General features: G+C 40.0%; 1 protein-coding gene across 14 annotated transcripts in view; it reads right to left on the bottom strand.

Annotated features, from left to right (window-relative positions):
- The window catches only part of LOC102052239 (protocadherin alpha-C2-like), a 96,995-nt gene that overhangs the window by 12,110 nt on the left and 57,329 nt on the right, over nucleotides 1-27,556 (bottom strand). For 9 of the 14 annotated variants that reach the window (XM_055718110.1, XM_055718106.1, XM_055718105.1 and 6 more), the window contains 2 exons: nucleotides 26,878-26,936; nucleotides 24,536-24,624 (listed from right to left, as the gene is read on the bottom strand). The exons of 2 other annotated variants lie outside the window; for them this stretch is intronic. In XM_055718110.1, the coding sequence (XP_055574085.1) occupies nucleotides 24,536-24,624; nucleotides 26,878-26,936 (148 nt within the window). The remainder of the gene's footprint in view (nucleotides 1-24,535; nucleotides 24,625-26,877; nucleotides 26,937-27,556) is intronic. 3 more of the 14 variants (XM_055718115.1, XM_055718108.1, XM_055718112.1) reach the window with 1 other exon arrangement.

Here is a 27,556-nt window from a genome sequence, read left to right as displayed (position 1 = left end):
ACTGATATGGGATGAATAGACCCAATAATATTTCATACCAGCTAAAAAGGAATTTTAATTAAATGTGATGAGTAACTGCTAATACAATATGATAAGCCCCCTGGATAAGCACGCTACACAATTTCTCTATTTTTTAGAATCCTTCAAACATCCTCTGAGGAGAAAATGGAGATGACCTTGCAATGACTCTCCACATCCATTCTCCTGCTACAGAAATTGCTTTGCTCTTTTGGGTGGTTGTGAGGTCCACACTTGGGGGACCTTTTCTTAGGTTGTAGGTAAATCCAGATATTATGATCATTTAGCGTCATCTTGATCTTTAACCTTTTAAAGCAGATTATTTTGGTACTAATGAGATGAACCAGACTGACTGACCTGGAAGTCTGGACCTACTGCACCATGGCACCAAGCCTTCTACCTGTTTGTCCTTCCCTGTGGCTAAGGGTGTTCTCTCTAAACTGAGAGGACAGTACCTGCTTGAACCGTATGATGAAAAGTTCACATTAGGTTTTCAACAGATGTGTATCTGTGTAGTTCTGCTGAATTTAATAGATCTGCATGCAGTTCTGCTCTGGCTGGCTGTTAAAAGCCAATTTAAATGTGCTGATGAACCTCCTAACTTGCTCAGTGCTTTATTCTATTTATTTGTGTAAACTGAAATCACAAACTGCTAGGTGATGTACTGTAAAGGCCATAAAACACTAAATCAAAATAAGTTTAATAAAGAGATTCCTTGAGGGGGATAATACACAATTATGGAGTATTAAGTATGGTTATCTAAAGATGAACTCAAAGTTGGCAGTTGCTTGAAATGGATGGCACCACATTGCAACAGCCATTTTAACAAAGCTGCAGATGCCTTTTGTGCTTTGTCTGTAGGAATACACTTTCTTAAATATTCATCAGAAAGTAAGTCTTGGAGGCTTAATACTTCTGCAAAAAGTGGGTAGAGCCATCTCTCTTAATTTTTGATCACTGTAACCTTTTCACAATAGAGTCCTCATAATCCCAGTTTAAGAGTTGGTAGATGACCTATTCTATATTTCAATTATTTTAATTTTATAGCCCCAGTCATGCTTTCAGACAAGAACTGTCCTCTCAATGGAACAATTGGAGAAACAGCTCAGACTTGTCCTTCCACGTAAAATGCTGTACATTATACCCAGGAACTGCTCATTTGCTAATGAACTCTCTTTCAAGAAAGGCATTGCTCAAACAGTTGTTGTAACATATCAGAAAGTGAGTTATATAATATGCCTGCCACTTCACTTCTCTGAAGGAAATGTTAAAAATGGAAGAACTGGCTTGAAATGAACAGAAAGATCAAATCTAGGAAATGAATTATTACACATAAAGTGTAATGGACATAAAATGGATGTCTGAGAGCAAAGTAATGAAAATTAACTTCATTTCTACATCACTGCTTAATAGAGGCTGACTTAGGAAAAAAATCCTATCCTTTAAGTATTAGAAAATTCACATTTCTTGTAGCTGTGATCCCTTTAAATGAAAAGGCAGGGAGAAAATCAAGGACAGACTGTATCTGGATTGATAGCATAGTCATTTTTCTTCCAGGAAATGTGTCATATGCCCAGGTAACTAGGACAAGCTGTCAAAGAATACAGACGTTTAAAAGATCGTAGTGTTTATGAAAGCTAAAAAGTGATGTTATTGCTTCTTGAATTCTTCACTTCAAAAGGAATTTTGAGTTACTATCTGGTGGGTTTTACAGGTAGAATATTTAAAAAATACTTTAACACTGAATTAAACTTTAAACTTTTGTTTTCTTGTTGTAAGTGTGTGTATATACCTATATGTTAATATACAATTGGCTCATTTGTTTTTAATTTCTGTGATTGTTGAGGAGGTGACTGGCTTCTTAATTGTTACAGATATGCTTTACGGGTAAGTGCACTCAGAATGATGCTGAGGGCAACTCCTGACAGCAGCAGGAAGTGGCATGGACACCAACCCGAACACGGACACTTCTCTGAACTGCAGCAGCCGGGGGCTGTGCAAGGCACTTTTTTAGCAGAAAGGAAAACAGTGACAGAGGTGCATGCATTGCTATGTTCTTTGCATAAATTGTAGCCTGCTAATAACTGCAGTAGCCCTTGCACAGAGGTGGACACGCATACTGTAAAGACAAAGTTTCTTTCAGAAACTGTAGGCCAAATCAGATGCTTACACCTCAGGAACACTTTAAAGATCGAGTTGGAAACATGAGGTAAGACCATATTATCTGCAATTCCATCAACGCCATATGCAACCAGGGTCTCCTGAACCAGTCTTTGTGCTTCCCAGGATAAGCCAAGCCCTCTCTCACCTCAAAGAACACCCCATTTCAGATTCTGCTTTCCCAGAATCTTTCCTCAGTCCCAGTGCTACCAATTCAGGTCATGGAGGAAAGAGCTTGTTACATTACTCACTCCGTCTCTGGAATAGTATCTTAATGGGTATTATGTCCTGGTCCATTTTAATCCATGCAGACCACTGAAGTTCACCGAGTGCTGATGTGTGGTGTAGCAGCTCACATATGTCAGATCATATAATCATAAATGCATATTGCTGCCATACCAGGGAACACTGTTCTCCCAGTTGGGATGCCAGGTGCCAGGCAAACCCACTGACCCACCAGCTCTCCAGATCTCTCTGCTGACTGCATTTGGCGTATGAGTTGGCAAACAGTAGCAATTCTTCATTGCAAAGGTGTGAGAGCAGCATGTGTCAGCAGGGGAGCCAAAAGAGCTTCATCTTCAGACTGGAAAACCTGACAGTTCCATAAAGTGGGATTTCTGTAGCTATTGCAATGTATTCCCTCACTGGAAAGTGTGTGTGTGTGGGGGGGGAAGGCAACTTCTGCAGCAACATGCCAGTTGCCTGGACAGCTGAACAGCAGCAAGAGCAGCCATTCATTAATCTTTATATGCTTTCTCCCAGTAAGCACTAGGTGTAAATGGCTCCAGTCCTTAAATTGCTTCATATTCTCTCTATCATCCATGTACTGAACTGAACTTGGATGTATTCTCTTTGCACCAGACTTGAAGAAATAGCTTGGGGTAGCCAGTAGAAGCACAGTTCATGACAAGGAGAAAAAAAAGCTCTATTTATATCTCTTCCTGCTGACACATGGAATAACACACACTTCATTCAAGCATACATACAGCTGCTTAGCAGCTGGAATTTCTGTGCTGGCTTAGAGACTGGAGGAAGTGCAGTCAAGGCACATATACTGTGTATTGCGGAGAAAAGGCAGCAAAAGGATGCTTCAAAATGCTGTGCTTGATCTAGCTCATTCAACTCACCAGAGGCGCACACAATTCTGTATTTTATATTCAAAAATGTGTGTGCATATTTACTGAAACTAGCACTAACATTTAATACCTCTTCCTGTAAAAACAGTATAGTAATACATGTAGATCTTCGACAAGCAGCTATTGACAAATTTTGCATCAGCAATTATCCAATTTGCGTCACTAGTGAAACAACTCAGTGAACAAACAGATTTGTATCTCTGTGGATGAGCAAATCTGCCAGTTGCTTAGAGCTGATGTGTCATTCTTCAGGAGGGGACAATACCTGGAAAGAGGACGAATATTTAGGCTCAATAGCAAATGCTGATGTGAGCCGTAGAGCCTTGCCTATAGTATCTGAGAGAAAAAAATAGAAGAAATGAATTATGATGAATTTACTCTTTTTTTGCAGGGGCCAGAGCTTTCCCTTTGGCACATAAATATTATTTAGAGATACAGACACAATTTGAATAAAAAAAAAGTGATTGAGGAGTCAGCAATACACCAACAAAACAACTGTTTTATATAAATAGTATAAATTTCAGTATAAATACTGAAAATTACTGTTAATTGCTCAGCTGCTGCTCTCTTCAGGGCTCAGTCATTCACCAAAGTATACCAAACCATAGAATCATAGATTCATAGAATTGTTTAGCTTGGAAAAGACCTTTAAGATCATCAAGTCTAACTGTTAACTGCCCAGTCCACCACTAAACTACATTCCTAAGTGTCACATCTACACATCTTTTAAATACCACCAGGGATGGAGACACAACCACTTCCCTGGACAGCCCATTGCAATGCTTAACCATCCTTTTGGTGAAGAATTTTTTCCTAATATCCAACCTAAACCTCCCCTGGGGCAATTTGAGGCCATTTCCTCTTGTCCTATCTCTCATTTCTTGGGAGAAAATACTGACAGGCACCTCCCTACAACCTCCTTTTGGATAGTTATAGAGAGCCAGGTGGGATAACTTTCCCCCTACGGAAGAAGCTGAGATAAACTCATTGACCCAAGGCTACACTAGGACCCAAAGTCATCTGTTTGGACAACTATGTCTGCAACTGCACTCAAACCTGCAGAGCTTTCTTAAGGCAAAACCCACTATTTTTCCCTTCTGTAAATAACTTAGGGATCAGTTCATACTCCTCCCAAATATCTTTCCTCCTTCTCCCTGCAGCTTTTATTTAGTGCTTGTCTTCAGAAACCAGAGTGAATCACTCATTTCCTTCCTCCTAATCTTCAACTATCACAAGCCTTTCTTCAGTTTTTCTGCTGTTTCTTCAGGTAATTCTGCTTTGGGCTCAGTACAAAAGCTGCATTAGGAAAGAAAAATGCTGAGCAGGTGGCACTGCCACAGTCTAACACACACCGAATGGAATCAAGTTTGTTCCCCTGGGGCTATTGTATTTTAATCACAACTAAATAATGAAAGAGCATAAACTACAGTCTGAATTTTCTCATGTAGCTTTTTCTACCCATGTGGGATTTTTGTGTCTCTCATCTTTGCACTGTGGGATCATATCGTGCCCATTCATCCTGGCAATTGCCAGAATATTTGTCACTTTACTTTAGTATCAGTAGTTCTGTGATTTTGTGAGAATCTCAGGTTGCACACGGGGAAAAAAAGAAGTTGCTTTGGCTGCTAATGCACTAGAAAGCAAATGAAAGGAACCCATTCTTTGTTAAAAATAATAATCATAATTTTTAAAACAACCTCCACTTGAGGCTTAAGTTTTGAGGTTTTGGGTTTGGCAGTATAGGACTGACCCAATGCAATGCCATGGTCTGCTTACCCATCCTGTTCTCTACAGCAGCATGCATTTAATAACAGGTGCTTTGCCTTACCCAGGCATCTGCAACAAACAGAACATGCCCTGCATGCCGCAGAGAAAGCAACTGCCTTCATAAATCTAATTCCAGCCAATGAAGAGCTCGTGTCTGAGAATCACAGAGCTGAGTAATCAATAATGATGGTCTGCAAGGCAGAAAAATATCTTCTGATGGCTTCCTTCAAAGCTGTGCATTGGTTTCTGGATTCTTTTTCAGTGCTCCAATATTACACTGCTTCCCTAAAGGCTGTGTGGACCAAACACTGTTATCCTGCATAACTGTATCTGGCACTTGACCTGAATATGTTTCTCCCGATTAGGCAGTGACATTCTCATCCGGAAATTCTGTTTATACATTCAAACTGTTGTCTCAGCATAAAGGCGTACCCAAGGTATTCTGAAAACCCAGCTGAATGTTTGCTAGGATGTACTCAGAACCTTGAGTGAATACTATGATTTGGAAGCTTTCACCCCCAGATTCCAGTATGTGCTGCAACTTGCACCTCCCAGCCTATGTGTATGAAGCGATGGGTCTCTGTCAAGTGGTGGGAGGGACAAGTCTCCACACCACAAATAACAGTTACAACACCTTTTTCCCTAACTGCCAACCTCAGCAAAGAAATAAAAGAATGATAAATAAGAAACAGCCAGCAGCTACTAGCTTTTATTCTTCCAGGTCAAAAATGAAACACAAGCAGGTCTGCAAAGGAGGTAGAAATCTTTGCTCAGCACCTCTCCTCTGCAGTAAATGGGAGACCTCACTGCCAGGTGCAACAATTTGCCCTTTTTCACCAATAACAAAATTATCTCAACAACCAAATATTTCCCTTACCTTAATCCATGTTGTATATTTTTCATATTTACCATCAGCATTGCACCGTCTCAGACCACATGCTCTGTATGAAAAGACCCTGTAACACTTGCCACTCTTCAGAGTGAATAAAGGCCATTCAAAACACAAACAGTCCTCTCTTGTCTCTTCAGTTACCTTGTGAAAGCAGAAGACTTTGTATACAGCCCAAAAGGCCAAAACCTCAGTATCTGGCAGAGCAGAAAGCAAGCTCTGCTCTACCTTTCTATGCTGTATCTATCTATATCTATATCTATTTCTATTCACCAGTTCCAAGAGTAATGCTTTCAGCATCTGCACTTATCTTAACTGCTAACCCAACATAGGAAGGGAGCAATTGTGCATCCAAAAGTCAGAAACAAGGATATTTAAAAATTATAGCTCATCAACACTATACGTTGAACATTGTCTTGACTAGTGTGCCAAAACTTTGTGGAAAAGTGTATTTGTATATTCATAAAAATTAATACCATGGCATTAATGCAGCTCCACTTTTTACCAGTAATTATTTTAAAGTGCAAAATGGACAATCCTCTCATTTTATGCATGCTACATGATGGCTGCTAGACTTTTTGAAGGCTCAAATGCTGCTGCTCCAGCACTGTATAATCTCAGAATTACACAAAATCAAATCTATAATCCCTGTGGCTTTAGGAAAAGCTGATCTGTGTGTGTGTGAAAAGAAAAGAAAAAAGAATGATAACTGATGATGTAGAAAACCCAAGAAGTTAAATTTTTTAAAATCAGTGATCTTTGGATGTTTGATTGCTGTGCTCTGTACGTGGGACTGGTAATAATTAGCTTTCAAGTAACTTCTACAGTATAACATTCTGTACTGCTCAAAGGAAAGGTTATTGCTGTGAAGCTGAAACAGTAAATATTTAATTACTATTTTCTCCAATTCCCAGCCTGTACCTGAAAAGTAGATGTGCAATGAGTACATGCAATCTTGTCCACTTTTTCCAGAATCCATCAGTATATTATCCAAATGCCAGGCAGCAGTATTAAAGACTGTTGAAATGTTTGGGTTAAAATAGTTTGGCCTTCCAGGCACTGTGAATCTTTAACGGAAAGTATCAATTAAAACTGAGCTCATATGAAATAAAATTTAGATCATAAATGAGCTAAAAAAAAAATTAAAAATATACAGATAATTAGAAGTCTCTAGTTAGGAATCTCCTCACCACATTTTAGCTCTTCAACGGGAGCAGGTAGAGGTACGGAGACAACTGATCAGCCCACGCAAGAGAACAGCCACTTGCTTGAGCAGTACAGAGCCTCACTTCCCATAGAAGGCACAGGCTAAATATGCATGTAAGATTTTCACTCATTTCCAGGATTCAGAGGAAAACCTGGGGCTCTCCCACAACCAGATAACCTGTTAATTTCAGTGCAAACAGAAACCAATGAAATTTCACAGAATTTCACAAGTCCAGCTCGCTCATTTTGGTCTAGGACTGCTCCTAGAGCATGAGATGCAGTGGTAAGTCTATGCAGTGCATGAACCACAATGGTTCAAAGACGCCATGAGGAAGAGTGCGCCAATGCAGGGCTGAGACTCCTAGCCATGAGCATAGCTATTCATCTCTTCAGGGGGAATGAAAGCTCCTGTCCTTGGAAAGGAATCCCCAGTGGCAACAAGGCAGCTCTTGCTTGGGGAGGACAAGCAGCACAAGCTGTGGTTCAAAGAGAACAAAATCTAAATACCATGATTTCTGTTCCCCTGTCAGATCTTCTGCCCCCTCTTTCAAGGAAGTGGTATAGATGGTAAAAGAATAGCTCAGATCATTAAAATAATGTTGATTACCTAAAAGTGAGATACAAGTGCATGTAAATAGCACTGGCACTTCAACAGGACAGAGCAAAGAAAGAGGAAACTAGAGTAAGATACTACACATGTGGATTACAGAAAAAAAATCATGGCTATGTAGATGAAGAATTCACTAGAAGTGAAGGATCAATACACAAGGATTTCCTCTATACTGACAAATGATCAGAAAACCTACAGCTAAAAGGGTTAATAGCATAGGAAGTAGAGTGGTTACATGCAGGAACTCTGAATCATCAATGGGGTTTTTACTCTTTCAAGTATCTGGTCATGTTGCATTATTGCAAGTCAACAATCTGAAGGGCTTCCTGGATACTGATAGGGAAGTACAGAATTTGGAAAGGCAGTTGGTGACACTATAAAGGGTTACATCCTTCTATCCTGTGGTCTGGGCTTGTCTACTCAGAGGCTCAGTTTCCTGAGGACTACTGGAGTTTTCAGATGTTAGCATTATTCAGTATAGGATTTCTTCTGCCTTTTTCATCTTCAGCTTGTCTGCCTGGCCAAATCTTCCTGTCTTGGAGCACCTAGATACACTGTAAAGCTGAGTCTGCAATGAAAGGGAGATAGTTGGCTATATCCTTCCTACATTCATTTCTAGAGGCATATCTAGGGTATGATTTGGGGATTTTTCTCTAGGCTTTATTTCTTTTTTGTGAAAATGGTAATTCAGTGCAATTTCTTTAAATGGGTGCCATTCCTTTGTCTTGGAGTTCCTTTATTGTCTGCATATATCAATTCTAAAGATCTTTCAACCCCTAATGCCCTTAAGCATTTAGTCTCAGAAATGTGTACCAGAAGCTGAGACAAAGGCAGTCAGCCACTCTGACCAGTCCTCTCATTTTGTCTGGTAGAACGCAGTCCTTGCACCACAATCAGAAAAGAACACCTTGGGCAGATCAGTTTGTCCTCAAATGGTAGAAATAGCTGATTTTTTTCCAATAAGTTGTTAATGCTGATTCTCACTTTACCTGCAAGTTTGTAAATAATTATTTGGCTGTGGATCTGCTTTTCTAATTTTAGTGGCTATAATAATTTCTTTTTTTCACAGACTGTTCTTGCTACAGAGGTATTACTACATCTGATAGCTGCAGTACATCCACATCTGATAGAAGATACTACATCTACATTTCAAGTAGTTTCATGAATGTCACAGTGGATTCTGTTTTGACTTCAGCTTGCTCTTAGAAACATCCTTAGAGGGTGTGGGAAGGACAGGAAGAACTTACAATGAGTTTTCAGTTCTCCCTTATGAATACATATGCTTATGCAACACTGCAACCACATGCAAGTCTTACTCAGCCTGCTATGATGAACTCCAAGCAACAGTGTCTCATGGTTAGTGGGTTTCTTCTCAACAGCCTGCAATTGCCCACTAGCCATCAAATAGTTCTGTTAATGCAACACAAGCATTTGGTCACCTTCTCTAATACAATACTGCTGCTTATCAGTATTGCTGATTATATTGCAGCTGGCAGCACAGTCCACCTGAAATGGAATTGGTCATTGATCAAATAGACTGGCTGCACATATGGCAGCTGAATGCCTGGCAGGTCTTTCTGACTAGCTATCTACGGAGAATGTCGGTCTGCTACAATAATACCATAGGTCTCCTCTTCATCGTAAATTTCCACATTACCAGGTGGATTCTTGTACCTAGTTTTTCTTAGGCTGGATGGATACAGTATCCAGACTTAGAACAATTTTTTTCCATACACAGTGTCATTGCCTGTCTTTCCCAGCACAGGGCAAAGGTTATAGTCTTATCTAAGAACACAGAAGTCATGTATTTTGGCCTGTATCTACAGAACAGATGCCAGCATTTCCAGTAGTCATGATAGGCTACTCAAATAATAGTGAAAAAGGAACTTGATGAACATAATTCAGCTGACCTGTTTCAGTTACCTGCTCTAGAAAGTGACAAACTAAATGTAACATGTCATTTCTCTCCACCAGAATTTGCTTGAGCCTAAAAGTTTGTATGACCAATTGGGATGCGATCATTTACACCACAGGTCACTAAAGTTAAAACAAAACCCCATCCTGGTTTTCTTCCTGATTCTGTTTCTTACATGTTGACCTGGTACATTTGTCTTGTGTTCAGAGCAATCAAATGGTGATTTGTCTCCTAAAGACCTCAGCATTTCTCTGATGTTGTATCTGGTTGGTTGGGTTGGGGTTTTTTTTGAGTGGCCCCAAAGCCAGATTCACTGACTGATGCGATAGTTACCTACACCTGAGGCTCTGCATAAGCAAACAAGGCAGCACAAATGGGAGAACTGTTCAGTATTTTTGCAAGTTCACTGCAATATGGAGGAGTCACTCATGCTGAGTGTAGCCTAAACTGTTGCTATAGTGTAGCTGTAACCCTCATCTCTAATTTCAGAAATCACTATCTCCAGTGTTGGAGTTCTATGTTCTTCATGCAGATATCTATTCAATATTCTACTTCAATAATAACATATTTAGAAGAATTAATTCTGTCAGGGGATTACTATAGTTCTCAACCCTCTTATCAAATGCTTCATTATTCTTGGACATAGTATCTCTCATTGTTTGTGTTCTTGCTCAGTTAATGAAAGTCCTTATCTTCCTTTTCATTATCTGTTACAATCAACTCTACAACAAGATCATTTGTTGCCTCTTTCTGCCACTATGTTCTCACAAGGTTGATTCTCTACAAGCACAACAGCCCTTGTTCTGAAGATGCAGTTCCAGCATTTAGTCTGTTGTATCCCTGCCCCTTTTTGTGCCAGCATTAGTTTTCATTAGCAGCTAACTGAGTTGAAAATTAAGTCTATGAAAGCCTTTTTAGGCAGATCAGCTCCCTGAACCAGCTAGTTCCATAGTCAGAGATGAAACAATGCTGATTTGAGAGAGGACTGGAAAGTATGGCAAGAACTAGAAGAAAAAGCAAACCCCAAAATGCCAGATTTAGACTGGTATGAGTTGACATGGAACAACACAAAGCCCATCCATCTATTTAGTCCACACAGGCTCCCTGAAATGCAGGCAAGCTCTTCCCTGCTACAAGCCTCACTATCTCCCCTGCCAGCTGCCCCCATGTTTCTTGGAATACAACCTAGGGAACAGCAGGGAAATGTCCCATTGCCTTAAAGCTGAAAAGTAACTCTTTTTTAAAATCAAAATTACTTGCAGTAAGCCTGTAACACAGGTAGTACTCCAGACATCAGGAAGAGATCAGCTTCCTAGTGCTTCCTCCAGACTGCTTTGTGCAGCCTCTCTTCTTTCATCCTCCACAACCTTGCTTAACCATCACCAAAACAAAAAAACCACCACCACCAAAAAAAGAGGCATAGCAGCAAAAGTCTGTCAAGTTCATGATATTACTGTGCTTTACAAAGTATGGATCTGGGGTTTGGATTTTTAGTTAGGTTTCCCAGCAACTCTGTGGTTTTGTACTGACCGCTAGTTAATATAGGGTTCTTGCAGACCTTCTCAAAGAGACACTTTAGAGTTTTTAACTGCCTCTTTCTGTCCTTTAATGCACAAGTGGAGTGCTCTCAAAGGCTGCCTGGAAGACAAGTACAAAGCAGGAAGAAACACCTACATTTTACTTTGACCTACATTTCATCTTCTGATGATTTTTTACTCCACATGAAGGAAATGGGAAAAGCTCTTAAACTAGTATTTATTTCAAATTAATCAGGGGGAATGAACAAATGGAAAGGAGAATCTGCAGATTAAAGTTACCACCAAAGATCTCCAACCAGGGCTGACCTCACAGCAAAGATATGAAGGACCCAGATGCAGCTTCTACAATGTCTATTACAAACACTTGCCATCTGGGAATGGTAAAAAGATAAATACCAGGCAAGAATGAGGTTAATTGCAAACCCTGATGAGGATTACACTTTAAAAATTATATTTGTCATACAACTCAAAGATTCATAAAAATCCATCAAGAAATAAACACTTATAGCATCAGTAGTCATGTCTGGGGTTATACTTTCCACTGAGAACAGCTACAAAGCTGGCAGAAATGCTCTGAGCTTCCCATCATGCTGTCTAGCCAACATGCCTCAGAAAAGATGAGAAGCTGACCTGCATGGATTTAGTCTGCACAACCCACTGGCCTCCCTGCTGGAGCTGCCAATTAGTTTCAGTTGTGGTAGTGTTTGCTCCGATGTGGGAAATTGCCAGTGGGGAACTGGGTTAGGATCACCAAACTATTTTGCCTGTCAGCCCAGAAGTAAGTAGTTCTCTTTCCTAATAACGGGTCTTCTAGATAGGTTTAGCTGCAGTTTGAAAGCCTGTACACTGAGATGAATATACTGCTTTACAGTGTGGAACACCAGAATTGTACTTTGTTCTGTCTCCAAACTTCACTGTTGAAAATAGTTCACTATATAACTGCACCTGCACTCCTCAGAGTGGTAAAGACAGGGATCCAGAGTGGGCCATAGCATGTGTGGTCTTTGTGAAACTCTGTAACCTTTCTTGCCCCACAGGAAATAAGCTCAATGAAAAGCAAAAGGTGATGTTCATCATGATGCTTTATTTCTCCAACTGGAGTAAAGCCTGGGAATAACTGCAGTAGATAATCTGACACTAATGTTATTCATTTATTTTAATTCTTCTGTTTCCAGCTACACATGTGGGATACTCTGCTACCCACTTAGCATAAATTTGCAGCACAATAATAATCTACCCAGAACAGGTAGTTTTTGCCACAAAGAGATGACATTATACATGGTAACTAGAGGGAACAAATACCTTGGAAAGCTAATGAGTAATGTGGTGCTAGCACACTCCTGCTGATAGTCTATGCATGCCGCAATTGCAGGTTATGTCTGTGGGTCAGCTTATCCTCTATATATGACTGAACACATTTGACTCCGGGCGTTTGGAAAAGACACTGCTTACCATTACAGTCTGTCTGCTTATACTGAGATGACAACAGGAGCAGTTCAAAATGTTACAGTGAACAAGGAAGACAAAGTATTCAGTTACTGTAGCTATTAATTATGACCACTTAAACACCACTATAGGCAAGCAAGTTGATTTACCCCCAAAATGACAGCCTCTTGCTCCTGGGAGCGTGCAGGATCATGGAAAACTAATATAGCACATGATAGTGAAAAACTGAGAGCAGGAGGGAGGAGAATGTAACTTGCAACTGCAGATCCTGAGATGTGTTTAACTTGTAATGTTCCTTGGTACTAAAAATCCAGTTTGGATTTTGTGTCTTAAAAGCAATGTTGTAAGGCCTGCAGGCAGAGTTTGATGGAAACATGGGGGAAGGAATTGTTCATTCTGCATTTTTCATTATTATTATTATATTTTTAATACTGGGTTTTGCCATTTTTCACTCATTGCTTTTGTTTCAAAACCCCTCAGATTTTATTCTCTTACAACATTCTGTTCTCCCTTTAAGCCCAGCTGCTATATTCAAGTGATTATGTCCAACAAAAATATCAGAAAATTGAATCAAGAGAACTAAAGACAGTTCAGGACTTCCCTGTTTGTTTTTAAGTTCAGTTGATGGTTTCTTGGTTTCCAAGTGCTTTCCAGTGTATTAAAAATCTGAATTTGAAAATCTGCTGAAATTACTCAAAGATCAGAGCTTGCCTCTTGGAAATAACTAGGTATTTCTTTTCCAAGGTTTTAATAACCTAGCTAGAATAAACTATCCATAGGATGAGGCACTAGGCCAAGGAGGTGTGACCCAAGTAGGTAGGCAAAATACCTCAGCCAGCTCTAGTAACCACAGGGACAAATCCAGAGCAGGAAGGGCAGAGGACCTCTCTTGCCACTGATTGTCTAAGTGAGCCTAAGGAGATTAGCTGCACAATTAGGTATTTAATCAGTGCCACTCCCAGCTGGGGCAGCAGGCTGTCTTGTGTGTGCTTCAGTATTATATGCCTGAGGTCTGACCTTTATGTGGAGATTGAACTCCCTTTGCAGCCCCTCAAATCCCACCCCACGTATGCAACAGGATAGCACACAAGCCCCTATAGAGCCTGTGAATCCATCAGCACAGGATTTACTTGCCAGCCAAAAAATTACTTGTTTTTTCAACAGTTCTTTTTCCTAACAGTCAAAAAACAAGCCATGGGATGTCAGCACAAAACAGAACTGGGCCACTAACGACAGCAAATGAAGCACTTGCTCTGCTCCTAGTAACCAACTCAATCAAAATATAAGCAATTTAATTTCATCACATTCAAACCAATACCAATGAATTCTGTTCTAGCTCCAGTCTCCTTGATGGTGTTTCTTGTGGGATGGGATGAACTGCTGATGTTAACTGTTTTGCTCTGTTTGCCTGTTGGTGTCTGATGCCAGCACTGCATGCTGAGAGCTGGGGCATGCAGGCTCTGCACAAGGTCCTGCAGGCTGCACCAAGTCTCCCCTGCCTTCTCTAAACCTGCCTACCTGTGCAAGCAGAAGCAGCACACTATTTTTCTCAGCATAAACACATAGCAACAATTTCCACAAGACCACAAAGGGTTTGTGGTATTTTTTTTCTTCCTAATCAACTCATTTATTTTGCTAGCTGTGTGTGCATGCTAAGAGAGGATGCTTTTAAGTATGGGTGACACTAATTATACATGACAAGAGCAGAGAAGCTGCATCCAGATTCATTCCCTCTACAGCCAGAGCCTTGATTTTCTGTGAATTAAATCCCCATGATGAAGGGGATGCCTTTGCATGCTGCTATTACTGTTTTACATCTCTCATTACACCCTGTGAGTGCACACAAGTAATGACCGAATGCGTTCAGAGTTTAGCTCTCAAAGTAAATTCAGTATCTCTAGGTCAATGTTACATAAATACTCAGAATGTGTGCTGGAAAAATATACACAGTATTGGAGTACTGTTGTCTCTGCTTTGTGCAGCCCAGTTCCCTGGCAGTCCCACCGAAGCAAGAATACAGCAAATAGATCAGAGAGGTGTGAGAGAGAGAAACATAATGGCCAAAAGGAATGTAAAGCAGCCCCTACCTGCCTCTTTAAAAGCAGGGCTTGTGAGCTGCTAAAGGTCTGGCATAGCAGGTAAAGGGTCTGTAAGCACCGCAGTGAGACATGAAGGCTGAAACAATGATCACGGAGTGCTCAGGAAGCCCTGACCCAGCCGGCTGCAGAAGAGCAGAGAAGGGTGGCCCAAAGCAGGTTCCCAGCTCCTGTTCTCTGCTCACTCCAGCTGCAGGGAGAGTTGACCCTCACCACCACCACAGAGCACTCAGTGATAAGAATAATTTTAATTTTTCTGCACCTTTTTTCTCCCTTTTTAAAACAAGCTAATGATCTTTGCCTTGCGCTCCCAGACTTCGTCTGCCCTGCTCATATAAGTCATTAAGTTCCTTAAGGCAAGACTTGTCTTTTGCTATTTGTACAGGTTTTGTGTAGCACCGTCTGAGCTGAGAGGCACTGCCACACTGCAACACTGGTGACAGATGCTGAAGCAATGCCTGGTTACAAAAATAAACACATGAAAAATACATTCATGACCCTGTGCACAGCAAAGTGCTGCATACAGGCAGACATCCATTAGGGGAAGATGTAATATCACAGAGTGGTCTGCACTCCCTCAACCTCTTTGTCTCCTTCTACTGCTTGCAATATAAATACATTTCAAATCAAGATTTCTTAGAATTGCTTAGAACCTTCCTTATTTTATCCAGCTGTTTTCTATCAGATAGTGAATTGTATATTGCAAGAGATAACAGGGTTGAAAATCCTTTAGAATCATGAATATCATAGGCTGTTTCAATATTAACATGAGTGTATTTTCTTTTTAAAAAGTCTAAAACTAATAAAATTAAGACCACAGCAGTAGAGAAAGAGAAAAAACCAAACCCAAACCACACACACAAAAGGGAGGCACAACAGGGAGAAAATCAAGCAGCTGTAACCTCATGTGGAATTAGTTTGATTACCACCAGTTCCCTGAAGTACTGACCAGATAAACACTTGTTTAGCTTATAAATTCTGCCAAGTTCTGACAAGACCACAACCCAAGGTAGTATAGCTGCAAATGAGTGATTTTCCTATATATTTATTAAAACCTCTGAGAAAATTAATAACGATGGGAATCAAAATCCATGTCTTCTGCAGAGCTACAGAATACCACCAGCAGGCATGCAAGACAAACTCACTGGACTACCAAGATCACAAAGAAGAACATGCCTAGAGCAATGGGCAAGCAAAAAGTTGCTTAGGCTTGATAATCTGATTTTTTTTTTTACAAAATATTTCCTACCATATGTCTAGGAACTAATCACATCACTGGGCAGATCTATTTTTTTGTAAGAAGCATTGTGTCATGTTCCCCCACTTTTTGCTCTTACGGAGATGGTAGGTTAATCAGGGTGGGAAACCTGATAAACTAGCTGGAGTTTTTGGACTTTGATTCAAAAGAGTTAAATGATTGGCTGTTACAGATGTAACAAAATTAACCACAATCAGAATCAAGTACTTGTCAAGAGAAGTTACTTTGTTCTTAAAACAAAAAGTAGATTTAGTAACAGCTATCAAATGAGAAACTTTTTTTAGGTGCAGCTGTAACTTCCATTTTGAGGAACAAAGAGATTATTATAGGAAAGGATGAGTTAAGCAGATAAGGAGTTATTGTCATTAAACTTTCTCCTAGCACCTAAATATAGAAATCATAGCCAGCTAGCCAACTAAGCTGCTTGTGTAATATCTCTTACTTTATCATTCCTTAAAATGACAAAGGCTTGAGCTGCAGCAGCTTTTGTCCACAGTTTGGGAAGACCTGCTTCTTATTATTCAGTTACAGAAAACCACTAGCCTTTCACCCCCATTACTTTACTTTTTCCTGGTTTTAGAAATTTTGTTATTAGTATCTCAGCTGGAGCTATCAGTCTTAAAAGAACCTTCAAGAAATCTGCATTGGAACAGTCACTCCATGCAGAGGTCAGAAGCTGGACATGGTCACCTCCACTTCAGCAAATTCAACAACTGGCTCCAGTCAGGGACAAATGTGGCCCTAATCTAAATGGAAGGCCTGCACATGCACAGGGGTGTGACTAAATGACAAGATGCACAAATGTGTTGCCTGGAGCTAATGAGAAAGGTTGATCCTCCTCACAAATCTTTGCAGCTGGTGGAATCAAGAATTATTCTCCACAGTATAAGAAGACATAAACTCTTCCAAGACCATTCTCTTGCATAATCAAAATGGGGGGGAATGGGGCGGGGGGGGGAAACTGCCTCATTCAAATATATCAAGACAAACAGACCACACAACTTTGAAGTTTCCAGCACTAGCCTTTTTCAAATTCTGATGAGTCTTTTTTTTCCCCCTTACACTAAGTCTTCAAGGACAAAGGTATCACACACTATTAAATCTCTCATCCACATCATCTAATTTACTTGGTACACTCCACTGAAAAATAATGGACCCCGTGATAAAGATCACAAATGCTCTTTCAGGTCAGTCATGGGGTTTTTTGCAGCTAAGAGGAAAATAATAAAATAACAGAAAGTAAATTTAACATTAGCCAAGTCATGACTGCAATTCCTGTATAATATAATGTATCTTCCTCTCCTCTCTTTGCCTGCTCAGCTGAACAGAAATCTAAAACTAACCTATTCATTTACCTAGTCCTGGCTGCAAATACTGAAAGCCCAAACTGCTGGCTCAGCTATAGTTTGCATGCGGTAAGGCTGACAAGATCCTGGTCAGGACAGTCAACAGCTTCCAAAAAATAGTAATCAGTATGTCAAACTGCATCTGCCTAAAATTTATTTCTTGTTTTGACATGTTTTTTGAAAAATCTTTCTGATTTCAAAATGCTTTTCTCCTGCCCAAGCAGCATCTGAAATTCTCAGTTCTCTCCAGTTTCCACCAGGCTGTCAGAAATGAAAAGCATTTATCACAGAAAATTCTTAGTCCCGTGTGAAATATTGAAACGGTGATGTGTGGCCAAGCCGGTGATCTACCTTTGAGCATTCCTGGAACAATTATGCGGAGGGGAGACATAGTGGACAGATGAGCAGGAAGAGACCTGAGTCATTAGATGAAAGCAATAAACAAGCTTCGAAAAGAAATAGGGAAGCGAGGTGCATACTTGGCAAATCGGATTGGTAACAGGAAAGGGGTGAAAATGGAGGAAACAGAAGTGGAAAGGCAAACAGCAGGAAGTATATAAGGAGTATCCTAGGAATACAGAACACTGGGAATAGGGGCAAAACTGAGGACTATGCGTCACATTGAAAGTTTTGACAACCAGATGGAATTGAAAATTCAATGACCAAGGTCAAAACGTGAGATAAAAGAAAGGGATTTAGCCTTACATGCTGCTTGCAGATTATTTCTATTTCTGTATGGTGACATTGCTCTGCATCTGCATGAGAAAGCAGGCAGAATTTCCTGCTCCAGACTCTACGAGCTGGTAGAGACACTGCAGCTTTAAATCATTATTTTAGTGTGCTTTATGGGGATGATTTTTTCCATGATTACAAGAGGCTGTGAACCAAATCTCTATGATACTTTACCACATAGGTGTAGGAACTAGTTAACCTGCTTATGACCTTCATGTTGGGGATTTATTAAATCACTGATTTAAAGACTAGCTTTTGTGAGAAGCATGAATAACTTGACTGTTCTGTATTTTCCCTATTTTCTCCTTTAAAATATTACACATATTATCACTGTGCTTCTTAGACCACTTAGAGTATTCTGTTTTTGAAAGTTGGAGTTATGAAATTCCATAGAAAATGGGTTATTAATTAAAATATAAAGAGAGGATATACATGTGCACAGCTGCATTTTCTAGCTCCTTCTATTTTAGACAGCTGCAGCATTCTACAACAAACCAAGATCCCAGTTTTGTATTCTGGGTTGCTAATTAATTATCTTTTATAGCTTTAATCAATGAACAGCTAAAGCTAAGCCAGACCAGTGTTCTCTGCTGTTATTTGTAAATTAACCTTTAAGAGTCTCAAAGAAGCAGCCCTTCCAGCGCCTGCACATTCTTTGCAATGACTGCTTTAGGAGTCTTAATTAGACTGATTTTCTGTAGATGAGAAAGGTCATTTGAAGAAAGCGAGTAGAAACTCACTGACATTTAGGAAGAAAATGTTCTCCCTTTACAGCCACAATGTAAAGCTACATTGTATGAAATACATTATACCTCAGGTCTCATAACCCTCAGAGTTATTTTCTTAGGTTCTTTCTCTTTAAACTGAACTTGTAGAAAAATACTTCAGAGGCCAAGAGCCTTGTGACAGTACTGTGACCCTCTCTGAGATTTTACTGGAGTGTTATGCCTGCTGAATTTCAAGAACAGTGTCTGTTGCAACAGTGAAAGAGCCAACCTGGGGGAAAAAAAATCATTCATTCCTTCTGTGCTGATGTTAAATGGACTCAAAGACACATATAGATCAAATGATTATTCCATGAAAAGAACAACTAACTGCAGTGTGGCTTTCTGTCCCCCTTCATCACAGTCTATTGCCCAGTCTCAGTGTGCCAATCTTCTTTCCAGTGACCTATGCTCAGTAGTCATTTAAGAGCCTACACTGTGCCATTCCCAATGCTATCTGCCTCCTGTAGACCTTCTAGCACCCTTTTCCAATTGTTTCCCTCTACCAAATCCTCTGTGCTCACCCTCCTGTTTCAAGATTTTTACTGGTGTCCCCCCTCATCTTCTTAGATTTCTCTGCTCAGCTCTCTCCTGCTTACACTAATGTCCTATCTCTCATCTGGGCCCTTCTCACACTGCTCCACTGGAAGAAAGTATCTCTTTCTGACAGACTGTTCTTATTCAAGTAGGATTTACTTGTTTGACATACAAGTTTGTGAAACAAAGTATACACCAGGACTTACACTAGATAATGACGATAACAATAACAGTAATAACAACAATAATAATAATAATAATTTCTTCTCCTATCAAGGATTCTTAGACATTTTTATTAAAATCCACACAAGCATCCCCTTTCCTTTCTTCACAGGTTTCCCACAGTCATTCCACTCACAACACTATATCCCAAACCAGCAGCACAAAACCTACTGGGAAGACTGACTTTACCTTTCAGATAACTTGGTTTATTTGCCACATTTATAGTTGCTTCTCATTTAATTTTCAGTATTCATCACTTATTCTACAGCCCATGCCCCATCAATGGACCCCTTTGGCATTCCAGCTGACCACAGCAGGAACCATCCTCTGAGAGCAATGTAAATCTATTCCAGAACAACTGCAGCTCCCAGCATAAATCCAGGACAATCTGAGAGTATATGGGCATGGCATACTCCTAGCCCACAGGGCATATGTAAAAAGGTCGCAGAGTTAGGTGGGAGGCAATAAACAGCACGAATAACTGAATAAAGAGAGGAAAGCTGTGAGAAATGATCTTCAGAGGACAAAAATTGTAAGGGTCAGAACTGGGGTGACAGGACACAAGGAGCTATGCATCTTTGTATAAAGGTTTTATGTATATACAAACCTATCTATATATGAAAAATAATACGTACATACATACATATATATATAGCACATACAGTTCTCTTCAGACCTAGAGTTGATCTCTGGGGTTTCTTGGTTAAAATATTCCCCTGATTTTTTAAGTAGCTATGAAACCCACAGCTAACCTGTCTCTCCTGCTTATAGCCCTAAAGGAACAGCAGCCAATATTACTACTGCTGTTTATTTGGCTAGTTCAAGAGATAAAGACATGCACCAATAATGTCAAGCATGGACGACTGCCCATGTTGAGGTCAGTACATTCTCACACAATATAATTGCCTTTTTCATGAGTGCTTTAAAAAAACACAGCTACCACCTCTCTTCCCCAGATAATTACCCGTGAAAATGCAAAAAAAACCCAAACCCAAAAGACAGATATACTTAGAAGAATTTTACCACCGCAAAATCAGAAGTGTAAAATTAGCGTATTTTAGGATGGCATTTGCCTGTGCAACCTTAATTCAGTCCCTTGTGCATATTTGTAAGGCTAGACACTGAAATCCTAGCTTCTTGAAGGCAGAAGGCCATGGGCTTCAGAGATGCCAGTATTTCACCCACAGTCTTCACCTATGGGCTTACAAATTTCAGATGCAGATTTTTTCATCAGGTCCTTTTCTCTTTTGTTTACAGAGCTGTCTGAATGGAAGTATTTTTTTCCCCCCTCTGTATATTTGTTGTGTGGCCCAGTGCCTTATTTACTGTACACATACAAAGCCTACATTTAATACAGGATTTTAAATTCTGTAATTCATCACAAAACCTCATCATTCTCCCGAGTCTTACACAAGCTATGAAAGCATCTTTAGACTGTTTTTGTGAAGCACTTGCATTATTCATTCCATTTTGTAGAATGGAACCAGGAGCACAGAGAAATACACATAGATTTGTCTAATGCCCACTAATTCTAAGCTCTGAATTATGCATAGATCTAATTTATTCAGAAATCTTAGGTGTTGTATGTTTAGAGCAAAGCTTCTCTTTATCTTAGTTTCTATTACGAGCTCCCACCATTTCTGCAAATCAAGCTCCATTTATTCAAAGCTAGGCATCCAAAAAAGTTCACTCAGATTAGTGATCACCTATAGAAAGCCTGATATAATTGGACATAGAGCAGAAACCAGAAATTTGTCTGCATTTACTGGACTCACTATATAGCATATGGAGGACAAATGAGATGCCCCCAAGAGCTAAACACAATGCTGTCCTCCACCCAGAGGGAGTTTGAGCCTTCTCATCCCACCTCAGCTGGAAGTATCCTGACTACAAACCTACAAATTATTGGACTGGTGCATAAGAAAATGCAAAGACAATTAAAAAATGCCAGAGCCGAGATTCACTGTCCCCTGCATAGGTGAAATATGCAGTACAGTCAATAGGAGTGCTGTCAGACAAATGAGGACCAGGTTTTGCTTGGGCAATACGTATTTGCTGAAGCATCATTTGGTGTTCAAGTACAGCTATGCATTAGGAATTAAGGATTTACTGATTTAACACTTGACTTGTTCATCCTTCCTAAAGTGTCCCTATGACATCATCTTTGAATGCTCTCATTGATTAACACTCTGAATCTGTCTTTGTGAGGCATCTTACCGGTGGCTTTTGTGGATTGTTAAATTAAATGAATGGTTTAGTGACAAACTGATTGAGATTAATCAATTGACTAAAACAACTGTATGGGGAATGTATGCACAGAGCAGGCTTGGAAGTGTTTTCCAGTAATCAGAAGCATAGACCTGCAGCCGCCACAGTCTGCTGATGATAACAGAGAGAACAAATAGCTTATCTAGAAGTTTATCCGGACCCACGTGCATACCATTCATATGCAAATGTTATGTTAGAGGCAAATGCATTTGTTGATTCAATCGACTGCAATTGACCATAATGAGTTGAATCTCTTCTGAAAAGCATCAGTTGTGCATGTTAACCTGATGAAAAATTACAGGTATTGAACTTTAGCCAGAAAAAGAAATAAGCATTGAAATAGATATTTGTGGGAAACTGCAGACAGGATTCTAAAATAATGGTAGTAAATTGCTGAAAATGTGATGCATGGTGATGTTCTTAAGCTATGAAAATTAACACAATCATTAATCCTTGATATTTCTCTATGAATTGCTTGTTTGCTATTAAGGACCAGGGATATCTGTAGCTTTTGCTTACAAAGAGCGAAGAATACCTGAAACTCACTAAAAAAAGGTCTAATTAATGTTACATCAGAGTCACTAATCCCTTGGGAGTGGACAAAGACAAAACAAATTAGTCTTTGTTATGCAGGAAAAAATATTCATTTACATGGAACCTGATTCACAAAGATTGAATTTAAAGGTAGCTATAACTAGTGTGGATATTCCATAATACAATTTTAATTAGTCACATTTTTCTGTATGGCAGAAAAATTTCCTGTTGCTGAAGGTATTTCTTACAACCTGTTTGAATACATTACCTAGAAGCAAAAACCACAGAGAAACAAGTGATCTACAATGCTCAGTCCAAGGGCCAGAGTATACAGCCTTGGTACTTGGACTCTCCAGCTGCCCAGCTCCACAGGGCCCCCTGCCAGCTCCTCTCACTATGCCCTACCGTTTTCTCTACCCTACATAGCCATCAACACACAGAGTGACATGCGTGACAGGGATGCATTCATTGTACAAGTACCTCGTTGCATGGTCATAGAGGGAAAGAGCAGTAACAGTCAAGGGTTACTGCTGCTTCTCAAACAAAGGGATGTTCATGTTCCCAAAGCGAGTATTAAAATGATAAGACCCAACAAGAATAGCAGGGAGGAGTCCAGCTAGCAGAACAGGGCTCTGGGACACAAATGCTAATGGACATCCTCAGAAGACAGGACCATCCCAACTTTACATTTACATTCAGGTACTTAGAAATCTACATTACCAACCAGTAAGTAAACATCTGGGTGCAGATTTGCATCCACACTGAACTTGCTATAAGGTGATATACTAAATGTTCAGTCAAGGATGATTAGTGCAGCTGAAAGCCTGAGGGGATCCCTTGCAAAGGTTAGAGTGTACTTGTGGTGATATTTTCAAATGTAAGCTCAACAGTTACACACCCTTCATTACATGCACAGGCTGTAAAGATTTCCTGCAAAGCTTTCAACAGAAAAGAGCACACAAACCCCAGGTAATTATAGCCTAGGGACCTATTATATATTATATTAATTTCCAAATCTGTTTCTGCAAACAAACAAAAAAACCCCCCTTCTGGAACACCAGTGCAGGTTTTGCTAAACATCACTAATTCATGGATATGTTGTAACTGTGACTGCAAATCCTAAAGTTGCTCCTCAGCCCCTATGTTCAGGTAAAATTCCCATTTAAGACAAGGGAAAGTTTTTCACCAAAAAAGTATTAAATAAAGCAGCTCTCACATCTTTGCTCCTCGAAGACCCCACTTCTTAGCCTTTGCCCTGCCTCTGTGATATGAGCATCACTCCTCATTTGAATTTCTGGAGGACTCAGAATGTTCACAGAGCTGTCATGCAGGGCTCACAACCCTACACAGGGCATCCACTAAGTTGACAGTTTAGTTTGGATGTGACTGAAGGCTGCTGCACTGCATCTCTAAATTATTCCTGCTCCAACATAAAAAGTGAGAACATTTTATTGCCTGCACTGCAAAAGGTACAGGTGATTTTTATTTTTTTTAATTAACTCATTGAGAACCTTTGGCCAATTCTTATTGACTGATGTGAAGTCATCAGTCAGTGACTGACTAAATGAAGCTACATTCCAAAATGTTCAGTTTCCATCATCTCGTACTAGTGAACAAAAATAACTAGCAAAAAGAAATAGGTCTGATTTCACCACAGCAAATGAGCAGAGACATTCAAGGAGACTTACTGGGTTTGTAAAAATAACAAAGGGAGAACTGATAAGCTCCTACCCTAGTTATACTGTTCTTTTGAAATGCAGGGCAAATCAGCTCTGGACTCAAGCATTTTGAATCTGAATACACGCATCAGAACTGAAGCCATTCCATTATTTCATTACGCAAAGCAATAAACTCCAAAAGCATGGTGAAAGCTGGGACCAAGGACCCTTATCTCCAGTGCTCATCTGAAATTGAGTAAAGAAAAAGATGTATTTTATACTTTATTATTCCACTCTGTTTAGATACCACAGATTAATTTACAAGAACTTCACTCAGAGACCCAAAACAGAAGAAAAACTAAGATGGAAGCATTAGGAGATCTACTTCAGGTAACATTAGGTCCTCACATATATTCTGGATTTTCACACTCTTACCTGGAGTAGCACTGGAGACTGTTGGCCACTGCTGATCAGGCCCTCCTGGTCCTCCACGTAGGACTCCTGCCTCTTCCATATGCACAGCACTGAGTAAGTATATATCATAGTTAGATTATACAGTTCCCCTCTGCCCTGGGCTTTATAACATTTCCCTTTCTTGCTACTCGTCAAAGGTCACACCTGTTTGTCGCTGTGCAACTATTACTATAGTATTGCATGATACTCACAAATTTCTGCTGGAGCATTGGATAACTAGCTGTCTTAACTTGCAAAAAATAATAGCTTTATTTACTAAAACACAGTTGTGGCATAATGGATAAACCAAACACATGTGCAGGACATTTTCCTTTCACTAATTGGAAGGCACTAACAAGGAAGTTACACACCTTTGCTGTTACAATGTATTAGCATTAAAGCAAATGAGAAAAAGTTGGTGGAGTTCGTTCTGAGCTTCTGTCATGCTACTTTAACAGTTCCCACCTTCCCGGGTTACAGTACACTTCTCGTGAACAATTCAGAAAGAGAAATACATTTTCTCAACTGCAGAAACTAACACAGCAGATTTTACAGTGTCACATCACACTTGGCCTTGAAAGCATCAATTTGGATATTAGCCAGCACCTTACGTGGAAGGAAAAGAAAAAAATCTGCCACTTTTAATGCAAAGCTAGGCACATATTTGTGTGCAGTTCCTTACAGAAACAGGATTCTGTGGCTGTGTCCCTGTCTCTGTTCACCTGCTACTCAGCTCCCTTCTACACTCCCAGTTAAACTTAATGGGCAGGTTCAACCAAATGTAGCAGATGTCAAGGGTCCTATGGATACCAAATTTCTACAAGTTTTATGATGAAAATCATCAGCTGGGCAAGTCACACAGGCTCAGAATCTAAGATTTCAAGTAAGGATAGGGGCTCCTGATGCGAGAGAATAGAGGAACACATGCAACTTCCCACAAAGGCTTCAGTAGCTCCCCTGCTTGTGAGATTAATTGCTTTAAATGAGCTCTGACTTCTCATTCATTGTTCAAGTAACTTAAGGCAACATCTTGAACTCTGCATAAAAAGGAATGTGGATCCACAGGATCCAGTTGGGAATACACAAGAGTGTGCCTGACTCTGTAGACCAGTACTTAAGAAGCTCAGGTAGGCAGGAGAATTCCTGCTTCAGGATTTTGCTCCCAGACTGTTTATCCATTTTGCAGTAAGCAGTCAGGGATTACAAAATAACCAACAAAACAGCAGGAAAATAAAAGAAAGAAACCAGTTTGCCTAACAGGCCACAGAAACAAGCATGCTCTTTCTTTCTGTCCTTCTGGTGCCTTGAAGTTTAAGTTCGTTTTTATACAGCAGCCCAAAGCCAGCTGGAGCAGCACACTGCCTTCACACACATGGAGCACAGTCTCAGGGACAGACAGTGTGAATCTGAGTTTTGGTCTTCAATCTAATGAAGACTCCTTAGCCTTATGGATAATGGATAAGACGATGACAATGACTACAGTTCCCTTGCACCAACAACTGTGGGAAAACCATACCATCCTGCACTTTTGTAGTGCCACTAGGAACTACTGCAGCCTTGTAATTCCATCTAAACCTGTAAGGTAGCCTTATGACTTACATCAGATTATACCTGAAAATAAAACCAGATTTCTAACCTGCTCAGGAAGGAAGAGAAAAAAAAGTAGTTTTGTTTAGGCTCTACAAAAACAAATTTAGTACAAATCTCTTTTTCCATGTGTACTGATAGCAAATTATAGCAGAGACTGCTTGCGATTTTAGGCAGAGGACTTTCAAAGATGTATATAGAGATTTGGACAGAGCCTCATTTTTCCTTCTTTGAAAATCCATCTCATATCTTCAAAATATCCTTTAAACTGTATTAATCATCTTGATTGCACCATGTAGTTAATAGACCTACTACAGGAGCAGCATATTTTTATGGTAATGAGAGACAACAAGATGGAAAACACATCAATGCTGCAGACAGTCTATTGAAACCTATCAGCATTGATGATTACAGGGAGCTTTAAAGCAAACAAAAAGTGTGTAATCACAGTTAAATAATTCAACAATTGTAGGAATTATGCCTTGACAATCAATGTATACAAAGGCAGTAGGTAAACACAAAACCCCCACAGATGTACAGTAGTACGGTAATAGCATTAAGATGCAGTTGGACTGAATCTGTAACACTAGGAGATAGGCAGTGACAGCAACAGAACTCAGGTGCTTTCCATCTCAGGGTACAGATATCATCAGTCTTCAGAGGAGCCAGACAACTTTGTCCTTTTCACAGAGGACAAAGACAGAATTCCCCTTCATGTGGGGAAACAACATACATACCTTTGCATTCCTGCCCTTAGGGATGCAGAGTAGCGCCAGTCAGGATTGGGGTGTTTTGGCTGTAGAAACAAAAGCCCAGGGTAATGTTAATGTATGTTAAACGTGCTGAAAAGCATATACATCTGGCTAATTTTGTCAGAAGGGTCTATATGGAGCTACTCAATTTTTGTGAGCATTCAGAACCGCCAAATCTTTCTGCAAATCTAAAGAAATTTTCAAATGGACACACAGAGAGTGTCTGTAATAAAGTCGTTTGTATGGCCTTTGGCTAGAGGTGACCTCTGTGGAACGACATTTGATGCTGGAAACCTAAGGACAGTTATTTCATACATCCACCAGCATTATGGGCACAGGAAAAAACCCGCATCATAAATCCATAAAACATACTGTTTGTTTACCTGTTAAGGCCAGGAGAGACTCGAGCTCCTGCATGGAAGAGGATCTGCCTGAGGACGTGTCAAATACAGACCCCTGCGAAGGGGAAGGGGCATGTGGGGTAGCCTGTCTGCTGTGAGGTTTCTGCTGGCATTCAGCAAACTGTAGAGGACTGAGCTAGACTGAAGCAGATTTGCAGGCTGCAGCAAGTCTTTTACCAAAGGCAGACATGTTCTTTCATACAAACTGCTATGTTCTCTATATTCCTGAGAGGGCATCAGAGGTGGAATAGGAAAACAGCTAG

Source organism: Falco cherrug, chromosome 8 (assembly GCF_023634085.1).
Source record: "Falco cherrug isolate bFalChe1 chromosome 8, bFalChe1.pri, whole genome shotgun sequence".
NCBI classification, from domain to species: Eukaryota; Metazoa; Chordata; class Aves; order Falconiformes; family Falconidae; genus Falco; species Falco cherrug.
The sequence above is the reverse complement of the archived record's forward strand: the minus strand, read 5'-3'. Positions and strand labels throughout refer to the sequence as shown.